The sequence below is a fragment of the Acipenser ruthenus genome, chromosome 8 (genome assembly GCF_902713425.1).
Source record: "Acipenser ruthenus chromosome 8, fAciRut3.2 maternal haplotype, whole genome shotgun sequence".
Taxonomy (NCBI): Eukaryota; Metazoa; Chordata; class Actinopteri; order Acipenseriformes; family Acipenseridae; genus Acipenser; species Acipenser ruthenus.
In genome coordinates, this window is record NC_081196.1 from 48,210,519 (window position 1) to 48,222,709 (window position 12,191).

The 12,191-nt window shown below is 41.9% G+C and overlaps 1 protein-coding gene across 6 annotated transcripts in view; it reads right to left on the reverse strand.

The window, feature by feature from the left end:
- Nucleotides 1-1,257: 1,257 nt before the first annotated feature.
- Nucleotides 1,258-12,191, reverse strand: part of LOC117407463 (B-cell CLL/lymphoma 9 protein-like) — an 88,011-nt gene continuing 77,077 nt past the window's right edge. For 5 of the 6 annotated variants that reach the window (XM_059029121.1, XM_059029120.1, XM_059029122.1 and 2 more), the window contains 6 exons: nucleotides 8,679-8,789; nucleotides 8,314-8,500; nucleotides 7,417-7,516; nucleotides 4,799-7,130; nucleotides 3,303-3,524; nucleotides 1,258-2,807 (listed from right to left, as the gene is read on the reverse strand). In XM_059029121.1, the coding sequence (XP_058885104.1) occupies nucleotides 1,657-2,807; nucleotides 3,303-3,524; nucleotides 4,799-7,130; nucleotides 7,417-7,516; nucleotides 8,314-8,500; nucleotides 8,679-8,789 (4,103 nt within the window). In that variant the 3' untranslated portion in view covers nucleotides 1,258-1,656. The remainder of the gene's footprint in view (nucleotides 2,808-3,302; nucleotides 3,525-4,798; nucleotides 7,131-7,416; nucleotides 7,517-8,313; nucleotides 8,501-8,678; nucleotides 8,790-12,191) is intronic. The other variant, XM_059029124.1, reaches the window with a different exon arrangement.

Below are 12,191 nucleotides of genomic sequence, written 5' to 3' on the forward strand. Positions count from 1 at the left end.
GCAGGTTTCCTACATTCACAAGCCAGCTTAGTCAAACACAATGCAAGAGAATTGCAAAGGACGAACATTTAGTAAATCCCCCATTAACATAGCTCTGTCTCCACCTGCACCTATTGTGTCCTCAAGAAATCCATTACAATGAATGGATTTAATTGTTAGGGTCAAATTACTAATCTGGAGTCAAATGCGATTTTTGTAAAGTCTCGAGGTTTGGGCTCAGATTTGACTGAAAGCCTTATCCCTTTCTAGGTGCTGAGAGACCAAATGTATTCATAAGACATACTTTTTTTTTTTTTTTTATCAAGAAGTCATTGTTACCAATTTCAACACTATTCAATTTCAATATACAATAGCTATCAACTGCACAAGGCAGGGAAATTAGAGACATTTTATTTGAAATAATCCATGAGGTGCCCCTAAGAAAGACACAGGGTACTGGCCACTTTATACGAAACAATATATTTTATTTTTCTTCCAACACCACAGCTCTGGCAAGTGGTTCTGTACCAAATTGAATGGAGTTACACACGACAGTTTTACATGGGGGAGAGGGACATAAAACAAAGAAAAACACAAACACAGAAATCTTACAATAATGTGGATATCCAGATCAACTCCCAATGCAACAGCGGTCCTGGGAAATTCTTGAAAAAAATTATACATACTGCAGCAATTAAGGTTTGTGACAACCCTCAGTCAAAACAGGATCAATGATTTGAAAAATGAGGTGCGTAGTTTATTCTCTAAACCCCCCACCCCTCCCCCCTCCAAAAAAAACCAAAAAGATATCGCAAGAAACGGGAGGACAAACTGAGCATTTTACAAGATTCCACTGTTTCTACAATTATTTTGCCCTTAATGACAACTTTAACAATAAAAAAACACTTTCAGTTAATCCATTTTTGTGCTTTTAATACTATTATCTGTATGAGGTCATAGTTCAGTTTGTTATACAATGGAATAACAACAAAAAAAGCGGGAAAAAAAAAGTGATCGTGGTTGACCCAACCCTAAGTAAACAGACATGTTTAGTGACTGGTGCAGCATATTACTCGCCAAAATGCTCCCCCCCAAAAAATACAAATGTCATGAGTCACTGCTAAAATCCCTTTTACAATACAAGTACAGTACACAAATACAAAGATTATTTTATTTCCAAAGGAAACAGATCCATGACGTAAACACACAGCAAGAACGGTGCAACTTGTGATAAAATGGCGACCCTTTGTTTATTTTCTTTATTTTTATTATTTGTAAAAAAAAAAAAAAAAAAAAAAAGAAGAAGTACAGCTACAGACTGCTAAACCTGGAGCTTTTTTCCCCCCACATCCCGAGTCCACAAAAATGGATAAAAAAAAAACACAACCCCAAAAAAAACCTAGGAACTGTTGAACTAATGATGTAAAAATCCACTGTAGGTTAATCTCATACATTCTGGAGTTTCCAAAAAACAAAACAAAACTTTTCTGCTTTCTTGTTTTTATATACCCATCTTGGCATTTGTTCTCCGTGTCACAGTAAGACTGTTACACATGCAAGTCACTTTTTGTTTGTTTGAGGTTTCCCCCCCAATTGTACACTTGTGTAAGTGATGCCCATTTCCAGTAGTTCCAATCTACAATACATGTGCTTGTGAGTACAAGTCTTTTTAGCAGCTTAGAACATTATATTCCCTGGGTTTCCAGGCCCCTGGTTGAATACCATTCCCACATCTGCTGCCATGCCTCTAGGCCTCATCTGAGACGGCATCATCATAGTTTGTTGCGGGCCACCCATCCCGTGTAACGACATCATCATGTTTGGCGACCCAACCGGTCCTGGGTGATTATAAAGACCCACCGGTCCTCGCTCTTTGCCTTGCATCATAGCTGGGTTACCCATCATGCCAGGTTGCCCAGGCATTCCAGTTTGTCCAGGTGACAAGATCCGATGCTGAGGTCCCATCATTCCTTGTGGCATAAAGCCTGGGGGTCGCATAGGGTTATGGGCTGGGTTTCCCATGACCATGTCCTGAGGGCCCATGTGGCCTGGTCCACCCATACCTGGCATGGGAAGTCCCATTCGAGGGTTTTGCTCCCCCATCATTCCCTGCATTTGAGGAAAGCCAGGGACTGGGCCCGATGGATGGGGCATTTTGCGGCCAGGGCCGTCTCCACGTGGGAAGTATGACAGTGTCTGGCTGGGTTTCTCCGAAGGCATGATCCGGGATAAATCGAACTCTGGAATCCCTGACGCACCAGGTCGAATGACCTCTTGCAGATTAGGGTCAGTGTAGACGGATGGCATGGGATTACCCATAGAGTTGAAAGAATCTGGGCCACCAGGTGCATTTGGCTTACAGAGCCCAGGGTCACCGCCTGGGCCTTGCGGCATATTGACAAGACGGGGCCCCCCTTCCCCTGGGAAACCCATTCCATGATGGAAACCGCCTTGAACCCCACCAGGACCAGGGCCGTTGTGGGGGAAGGGAACGTGTTGTGGTGGAGATTGCACTGGTGGAAAACCCTGTTGCCCGTGAGGAAATCCCATTCGACCTTGAGGTAACATATGGGGGTTGCCAAGCCCTGGATCTTGAGGGCCAGGATGCATCATCATGTTATGGGGCATCATACCTGGCCCCATTGGGCCACCGTGTGGAGGGATATTGGGTCCCATTGGGTTTGGAGAGTGCATCTGGTTTGGGAGTCCATGCGAGAGAGGCTGGGACCCAATAGTGTTCAACCCCATGGGGCTGTGGGATGGCATATGTCCTGTAGAGTTTGGAGCCATCATGCGAGGGTGGTTTGGGTGGTGATTGCCACCTACGCCTGAAAGAAAAAGGAAGAACAAAAAATGAATACATTATGAAAAATTATGTATCAATTGAAGACCTTGGTATTAGCACTAGTCTAGAATAAAGCTACATTAATATGAAAATTTTACACACTGATGCACAGTGCTTCTTAGTTTGAACTGGCCATTTTTGACACAGATGAACTGACTAAATAAAAGTCATATCTAAACCAAAATGAAGACAAACAGCTTGAGTTAAAAGCTACTCCTGCCTACTATATCTATATATATATATATATATATATATATATATATATATATATATATATATATAAAATCAGCAGAACTACAGAACAAAGTTACGCAGTAAAATGAATTTATTGCTCCAAATAAATAAATAAATATATATATTATATATATATATATATATATATATATATATATATATATATATATATATATATATATATATATATAAAATTAACAAATAAATAAAAACATGGACTTAATGTTTGAAACATATTCTTTACCAGGCATGTTGTTCATGGGCGGGAGGTTAGGTGAGCGGGCAGGTGGCGAGTCATCGTCCGAGCTTGCAACTGTCTTGATGGCATCGTGGTAGAGGGGGGTGGAGCTAGGCATAGCAAACTTTGACATACGGGACATCATAATGGAGAGGGGGTTCTGGGATAGTGTGGGCTCAGGGGGCATGGCATAAGAGCCACTGGAGGGAGGGGCAGAAGGTGGACCACCTGGGTGAAAAAAAAATGTAGAATTTTGTTTTTAATAATGTTCAGGTGAGAAGTCTGTCAGTGTGTTTGTGTTGTCCTTTTTTGGTTTATATCATTCACAACCACTGGTAAAGGACATATCTTTTAAAGCTCAAGCTATTAGAAACAAAGCCAAAAATACTAGTACGTTCTGGATTCATTGCAGAGACAGAAAAAAAAGGCTGCAAGTGTTTTATCTACAAAAAAAATGTCTCTTTGAAAAACCTCTTTTGGGTCTGTGGGATCCTGTTTTATCTTGTTGGAAAGCTGTAATCTTGTGAGATGTCATAACAAATTTAATGCAACTAGGGACAGATTTAAAACCGAGGTGCAGATGGGTAAGATCTCCGGTTGGTTCTTCAGCAATCTGCTTTAGAAAATATTAAAGTATAACCTTGAAATGTACAAATCAAATGTAATAAATCTTCATTCTTACAAATATAATTTGTTACAGTATACAGTTTTTAAACGATGTTTCAGATTTCGGACACCACATACAAAAATCTATATGTTGCTTTAAAGTCAGATTATATCGAATTTAACGTTACTTGGCTGTTTAACAAAGATTATTAGAAAACACGCATTTTCCATCGCACAACAGAAGAGGCACTGGTCTAAAGAAATAGCTTAATTGAATTTGGAATTTGAACCCATCTTAAATGAGAATATGGAGAACAAGTAATAAAATGCCTTACAAAATCAAACAAAAATATATAGAATACACAGTGAAATTCCTACATTACGACAACCAATAAGACAGTCCTAAAAGGGAGATCTTTGGAAAGAGGACTAACAACGACTAGCTCACCATTCACATCACTGTTGAAGGAGCTGGAGAAAAAAAAAAAACAGATGATCTCTCCAAATTAGTTTACTATAACTAGATGGTTTCTGACATTTTTGTGCTATTACATTTACGTCTATGCAGGGGACCACCGGGTGGAGCTGTTTCCCAGTAAATCTTGACACAATGGTAGAGGGTGTAATAAGAGAAATGCATTGAGTGTCTAATCTGGAACCAGAATTTCTAAGAAAAAGCCTAATACCCAAACACAGGATTTGACCTGATTTATTTTTCTTTAAGAGAAGCAAATGGACAATTTAATAAAGTTAGTAAACAGCCAATTAAAATGTACCTTAAAACGGCTGGGTTCACAGGCCTTGATTAGTACGGATCTTGTTCTAAATTAGGTAAGGTTTTCCCAAGATCAGAGCCATATGTTTTTTTTTTTTATATCATGTAAAAAATCTGTTACCTTGCTCTACATTTCCCATCATGCTTGGTGATGTCATGCTAAGTGAGGGCTTGCTGGTTTGGGGGATCCCAGGGCTCTGCATCAGAGGTTTGGGAGAGGACGTCCAGCCTGGAGAAGGAGCAGAGATGGATGGAGACTTTAGGTGTACGGGGGAAGCTGCTGCTGATCCCATAACAGGAGGGGACTTGATAGAAGCAGCCGCTGCGGCAGCTGCAGCAGCTGCAACAGACGCCGGGCCAGACAGCATCCCTGCCAGCTGGGAGGGCGTCTGGGGCGACTTCAGGTTTGTGGAGGGGGAGCCCAGCATAGGTGAGTGGACTTGCCTCAGTGTTGGAGACTTGAGGGGGTTAACATTGGGCGAGTTGACCTGGCCTGCAGAGACACCAAGGTCTGAGGGCTTGCGGGCCAGGTTTCGTGGATTACCAGAGGGGCCTGCATTAAGACTGGAAGAGTTCGGGGGTTGGTTTAGAGGTAGTGGTGGCATATGACTAAGCCTGGCATTGCCTCCCATGTTAGTCCTGTGCTCAGGCCCAAACGGATGTTCTCCCCGGGGGCCCCTCATGCCGCCTGGCCCTTGAGGCATGCCAGAAAACTGTCGGTTGGGGCCCATGTGGAATTCCTGTGGTTGGTCTGGGAACTGGTGTGCTTGAAGCATCTTTTGCTGCGGCCCCATATGTTCAGGTGGGCCGCCGCCTTGACGCATTTTCATAATTTCCTCAGGACTCATGTTCATGGGTGCTTCCCGCATTTTGCCCATCATCTGCGAGTTGGAGCTCATGCTGACATTTAGGTTCATATCCACCTTCATGTTCATGTTCATGCCTCCAGGACCCATGCCAAACTCCATGTCTCTTCCAGGTCCTTTCACAAAATCCATTCTGGAGGGGCTCATAGGGCCATCCCCTGGCATCCTGGGAAACATGACTCCACCACCATTACTTCCAGGATCCATGGACCTTTGGTTGGCCATCATTCGATTAATGTCCATGGGCGGTCCACGCACATTGTCCATGCCCATTCCTGGCGGTAAGCCAAGCTGCTGTTTTTCTGCCATTTGCTGCTGGAATATTCCTTCCTGTACTGCCTGTGGGTTAGGGAATCTCTCAATCCGGCCTCCTGGACCACCAAAGACTCCTTGGCCAGGAGGGAACCCTCTACCATCCCCCATCTTGGGCATGTCCTCTGGCCAGTTCATGCCTGGTCTTGGCATGGCATTGGGGCCACCATCCATGTCTGGATTCATCATACCAGGGAAGCCTGGCATTCTCTGCACGGGATGGGGAGGCATGCCTCTTGGGGGAAGGTTCATATGATCACCAAAGGGTTCAGGCCCTCCTGGCCCCCAAACCTCACCAGGGTTCATCTGATAAGGGGGCGGGGGCCCCCTTATCATACCCCTGGGGCCATGCTGATGAAGCATTATATCAGCCATTGGTCTGTGCTGGATTTGCTCCTGCTTCCTCTTCTTCTCCTCATAGAACTCCTGCTGCAACTTCAACCACGCTATTTGCTCTGGGGTCATGTGGTCCGAGTGCTCAGACCCAGACCCTGGTTGTGTGTTCATGGGCGGTCCAGGTGGGGGCCCCAGGTCATCGGGAGAGAAGGGCATATCGCGAATACCAGGCTGCCCAAACGGAGGTCCTTCCTGCCTAGGGCCAGGAGGCTTGCCAAGGCTTTGGGACTGGGCCATCATAGCCTGGAGGGGTCCTTGATCAGACTTACTGGGTAAGCCTTCCATCATGCCTACGTTCTGGGGTGGAGCCCCAGCATTGCCTTGCCCCATGGCCGACAGGTCTTTAAGGGCAAAGTCCTTGTCGTCGGGAAAGAGCATGCGCTGGATATCCCGCAGAGTCTGCAAAGAGCGCTCCCGGTGCTCAAGCTGCTCCTGGGAAAGACCCTCTGGGTTCTCCCCCATGCTGGACAGAATTTCATTAGCTAGTTGCTGGTGGTGCTGCTGCTGCTGCTGTTGTGGTGTTATTTTCAAATCCCCCTTCATTTCCGGAAGGAGGAACCCAGTTTGAGGGCCCGGGGTGGAGGCCGATTGGCTGCCGGCTGTACTGTTGGGATTAGCTCCCTCATGAGGAGTTGTGTTCCTGGGGCTACTGACTGGCAGGCTTTTATTGTCCATGCCTCCTGCACTGTCCTGCGGCAGGTTTCCAGAGTTCGGTCCTTGCTGCTGCTGTTGCTGCTGCTGTGGTGGTTGAGGTTGGGGTTGCTGTTGCTGTTGGCTGGGCTGTACTTTGGATACCTGTTGATTTCGTTCTGGTGGATGAGAGGATTGCTGCTGCTGTTGGGGATTGGACTCATTTCGAACAGGTCCTAGTTGGTTGTTCTGAAACAAGTAAAATCCCATTAGAGCATTTAACAATCCAGTATTTAAAAAAACACTAACAATACTGAGAGATTCAAATATAAAGCAAATCATTGGTAAAATAGTATAATAGCTCAGTAGACTAATCCTTTTTTTTTTTTAATATAAAATGTGTTAATTGAAAGGATGCTTATTATTTCCAAACTAGGAGGACTAAGGTGGGTTTACAAGAAAACTGTAATGGGAACTGGAGGGAACAGCTCAGTTCCAAGTGCTGAAGGAGAGATTTGCTAGACTTTCTACTTACCACTGGGAGATGACTTTTTTCTGTCTTGTTGCTGGATATATTCTGCATGTGGTAGGCAACAATGGAATCGGAATGGCCTTTGATAACAGCATCTGCAGCCCTAAAAGCAAAAACAAACAATTTATTTGGGTTTTATTTATTTTCATACCAAAGTTTTATTTATGTATATATTTATTTATATATATAATACAGTTTATGTAATCAAGTGTTAAATTAGTTTAAATCAGTTTTGGGTTGGAATATATTTTAAAATAACACTAAGTAACAGTTAGCTGACCTAGTCCGGGCTCTCTTCTGTTTGACGATTCGTGCAGCTCTAAAGACAGCAGTCAAACATACTTTGGGAAGCTTTATGACCTTGTAAGGAACTATACTGGTGTGTTTTTGTTGTTTAAGCTTTCATTATTGACACCCCCTCTACCAAATGCCATTCAAATTAAAGCTATTTTTTTCCACTAGATGTAAATCATGTGTTTGTGTTACATTTCCAAACAACTTAAATATCCTTCAACTATTTCTCTCAAGTGAAGTACCATACCGGTGAATGTAAATCTGAATCTCAATGAGTTCTCCTGGCTAAGTGAAATAAAAATAAATAAATAAATAAAACTGTTGTATCTTGCAGCCCTTGTATTCCTTTTGCAGCCTCCAAGCATTGAGATTCGATTTCTACTACATATAAATAATTACTTTTGGAGTAAGATGAGCAGCCTTGGTTAATTGCCTTGTACAATGTGAAATAACTTTTTGCTACTTAATGTTACTAATAGTTGTATGACTCAAACACAACCCTTCATAAGAAAATACTGCGCCAATAGCCAGCTTTAGGTATGAGTAGGCTGTATACGCACACCCCCTGTTCCCCCACAAAAAAATATATATATATATATAATTTACTTGTTGGCCATCTCTGTGGAAAAGACGTAAACAACTTTAGTTGGAGCCTTCTGACTGCCTGTTGTCTCAGAGGTGGCATTCTGTCCAGCAACAGAATTATGGGACGGCGTGGAGGATCTACTTATTCCTGCATTGGAAGAGGGGAGGGAGTGAGAATCTTGGGGCTTCACATCACTGGAATTACAGTCTGTAAAAAACAAACACACAGGCAGGCAAGAAACTTATGATACATTTAAAAAATATAATATACAGTTACATCATGAATCATATCTTATTTCTCAAATTATTATTATTATTATTATTATTATTATTATTAGAGCTCCACATAAAACCATAATGACTAATGGCTACAATGACAGACTTACTGAAGAAGCCTTGCTCATCTTCATCACTCTCACCCCCAGAACACCAATCTGTGCCACTGTACGGCTGCCTCCTCTCTGCTACACACATCCTTTTACTTCGGCTTCCTGCATCTGGGAAAAGAAAAAGATAGTGGTGTTTTTTTTTTTTATTTATTTAAGGTGGCAGCTTACTTACAGGACAATGTGGTTGGTTCTTGCACTTCTGTGAGTAAATCATTTGATCGATATAGTGCTGCATGTGTGAGTCCTGACAAGAGTTAAATCCATGATAATAATGCAGGGAGAGGAAGACTGTAACTTGAGATTTCTTGCTTCATTAGGCCAGCACATGCTGCTAAACCAAGAACAGACAGGAGAGGCAGCTAATGTTGGTTAAACTACACCAAGCCAATCCAACCTTCCCAGCAAGTATTGCTTTTTTTTTTTTTTTTTGCCGGGGCTAAATGTAAAACTGTGCATAGAACAGGTAATTTAGACAGTGGTCATTTTAGCTGTGTTGCCCAAATGTATGGTTTTTAAACTGGTGGTTTGCACAGTTTAAATGTTTCATTAAAAGGGCAGTAAACCACTGTTGTAATGGTGCTACATCAAGCAGTTATGTCTATGTATATTTTAAAAACATCCCAACGAAAAATTAGACACAGTCCGAATTTTACAGTATCTACCGTATACATCTCTGACAGATGCCTGCTCTAAAGGGTTATATTTAGAGGTGCCAGCCACCTAGCGGGTGGTAGGATGTGGTAGTACACAAAACCACACACATGGCATGCAGGTCGGACTGCCAGTGGCCAAGGCACGGATTAATCAAACAGTCCAGTGCCACTCAGCCAACCACTCTGCAGTGATTCTCAAGCTGGCCCCTGCAGACTCCTGGCAGCATTTAGTGAAAAACAGTGCTACTGTGCTCTACTAGTAGGTGTAAAAATAAAATCAATTTCTTTCTGTTTGCAGAAAGTGTGACAGAGAGAAGAAATGTCTGAGATTAGCATCAGACTAGAAGCACTGATCAGCAGCTGTAATAGAAAGGCAAGTTGGCCTATATAAAGAATTAGTGCTTGGTTTGGGTGAAAAATGAAACCAATGTGCAGTGAGCACGGAATGCAATGGTGACCTTCGGGACTTGGCTGGACTTGTAGACACACTGTCTGTGGTTCTGCAGTGTTAGGATGAACCCCTTCTGAGAGACTGGGACGGAATATAGTGACTCTAAAGTAATAGAAGACACGGTTTAATGGTTTGGTTGTCATTTTATTATTATTATTATTTATTTCTTAGCAGACGCCCTTATCCAGGGCGACTTACAATCGTAAGCATTTTAAATCGCACATCCCTTAGAACAAGCATAGAAGTGAAACAAATCAAGCTGTAACATTGTTCTGGTGTCATAGACAATATTATTACTAATTGGGATCGAAAGCAGGCTTTATTGTTAGTGAAGAACGATACCACTTTTAATTAGGGAATACACCAAAAATGCCTTGAATGACTGCAGCTGTCGTGTGTTTGCCCTATTTTTATTTTTTAAATTACTATTATGGCAATAAAGCTAAATAATATATACTATATAAAAGTCCACCAAAATATATTAATTCCATCTAGAGTATTCAGTATTGGTCTAGGTTTAATCAATTCTTCTAGATGCAATATTCAATTGAAAAAATACTCTCGAGTTCAGTGTCCACATCCTCATAAATAGATACATAAACAAACAACAAATTGGAGCTTTTGTGAACAAAAACAAAGCACCCCATGGTAGTAGAATCTAATGGGTATGTCATATCAAATCGAATGGTTTGTAAACATGAAGAAATATGGAAAACGCATTATTGAAATGTCCAGAGGTTAAGGCAGGGAAAAGGTTCATTTCTACTGGACGCCACCTCTAATGTAACTTTATTGAGAGAATCATAGAATACAAGCATGTACCAGTTATAACCCTATGTCAAAGCATGTGATTGATTGATTGATTGATTGATATGGCCAAAGGTTAAAGCAATTCGGCAGTGAAAAGGTCATTTTAATAGACAGCACTGGTAATGGTACTTAACCAACCCGCTAGCGAAGTAGGATCTGAAAACCAATATGGTGGCCATCTTAGGCTACTGGTGAAAGTGAAGGGTGCAGTTAGATTTTGCCTGCATAGATTTCATAACCCTGAAAATGTGAAGTTGACGGCTTATTCGGTTCATGAGAGATTAACGGTAGTGGGTGTGGCTGGTTTGCAAACTCACATCAAAATAAACATATAAATAGGAGATGTGTATTTCAGATTTGATAAACAAAAGGAATGTAAAGTTTTTAAACAATTCAAGTTTAATGTGTTGACTTTATATCCAACAAATGCACTAAGGTAAAATCTTGTTATAAAATGCTATTTCTGAGGAAAATGATACCAGGATTTACAACTACTGATTTCGAGTCATCATTATTACTGATGGCCACCCCAAAGGGAAGTGACCTAATGAAACAGCACTAAAAGAGGAAGCTGCCTGCCCCCAGAGCTACATCAAGGCAAAAAAATGTTCCTTTTTCTAGCTGTGCGGTTAACCACGCACCACACAATTAAAACTCATTGTGGTAATTAAAAGAACTATTGCCACAGAGTCAAGCGGTTTTTAATTTCCCCCTTCCAGACGATCTACTGCAAACAATTACATTACACAAGTTTCATTTTAGATCCTTTCCAGCCCATCCTCCCCCCCAACCAGTCAAACAGCTGCTCAAGACACAGACAATTTACTATGCACAGTGAAGCAACAACTGCTGTGGCTAATTGTTCGGAGGGCTCCGCTTTGTATTGCCAGCCCCTGAAACTCTATCAGTATGCTAATGATCTGTAATCGTACTTTAGATGGGAACAGGCTCTCCTGGATTTCCTTGTACTGCCCACCCTTTTCTCTGTGTCTACGCAGTGTTTCAAGAAAAAATAAATGTCCAGCATGAACTGACAAAAGCTTTCCTTTTGAACCACTAAACCTGATTGAAGTGTTTTAATGTTGTGCAACGTGTCAACATTGTAGGTAAAGCGTTTAAATATATATAAAATCTCTTGTGTATTTGCTATCTGAATTCAGCAGGTCCTGGATCTTTTTCCTCCCCTATGAGAGGTTATTGTTGTGCTCTAGAATGATCCTCACTTTCCCTCTAGGGTTATTTATTATACACAACTTGCTTTAGAGCACTGTCTGTATGTCAAACCTGTCCTCTATAAAGATCCAAGATATATGAAGAACATACAAGCATGTTTAAATGTATACTCACACAGCAGGGCTACATAAGTCGGGATGCACTGTTAATGCAAAATCAAAAGACCAACTTAAGCCTCCTTGCATTCCAGGCAAGTGATCAACTTCTGACCAAGATACTGTAGCCACACGGAACACTTTTCTGGAGTGGAGATTGCAAAGTCAAGCAGCACATTGAATGTCATGCTAGTCTTGGCAAAGTCCACTGCACATAGCTGTATTGTGACTACTATTATTTAAATGATCAGGGCTCTCTAGTCCCTTG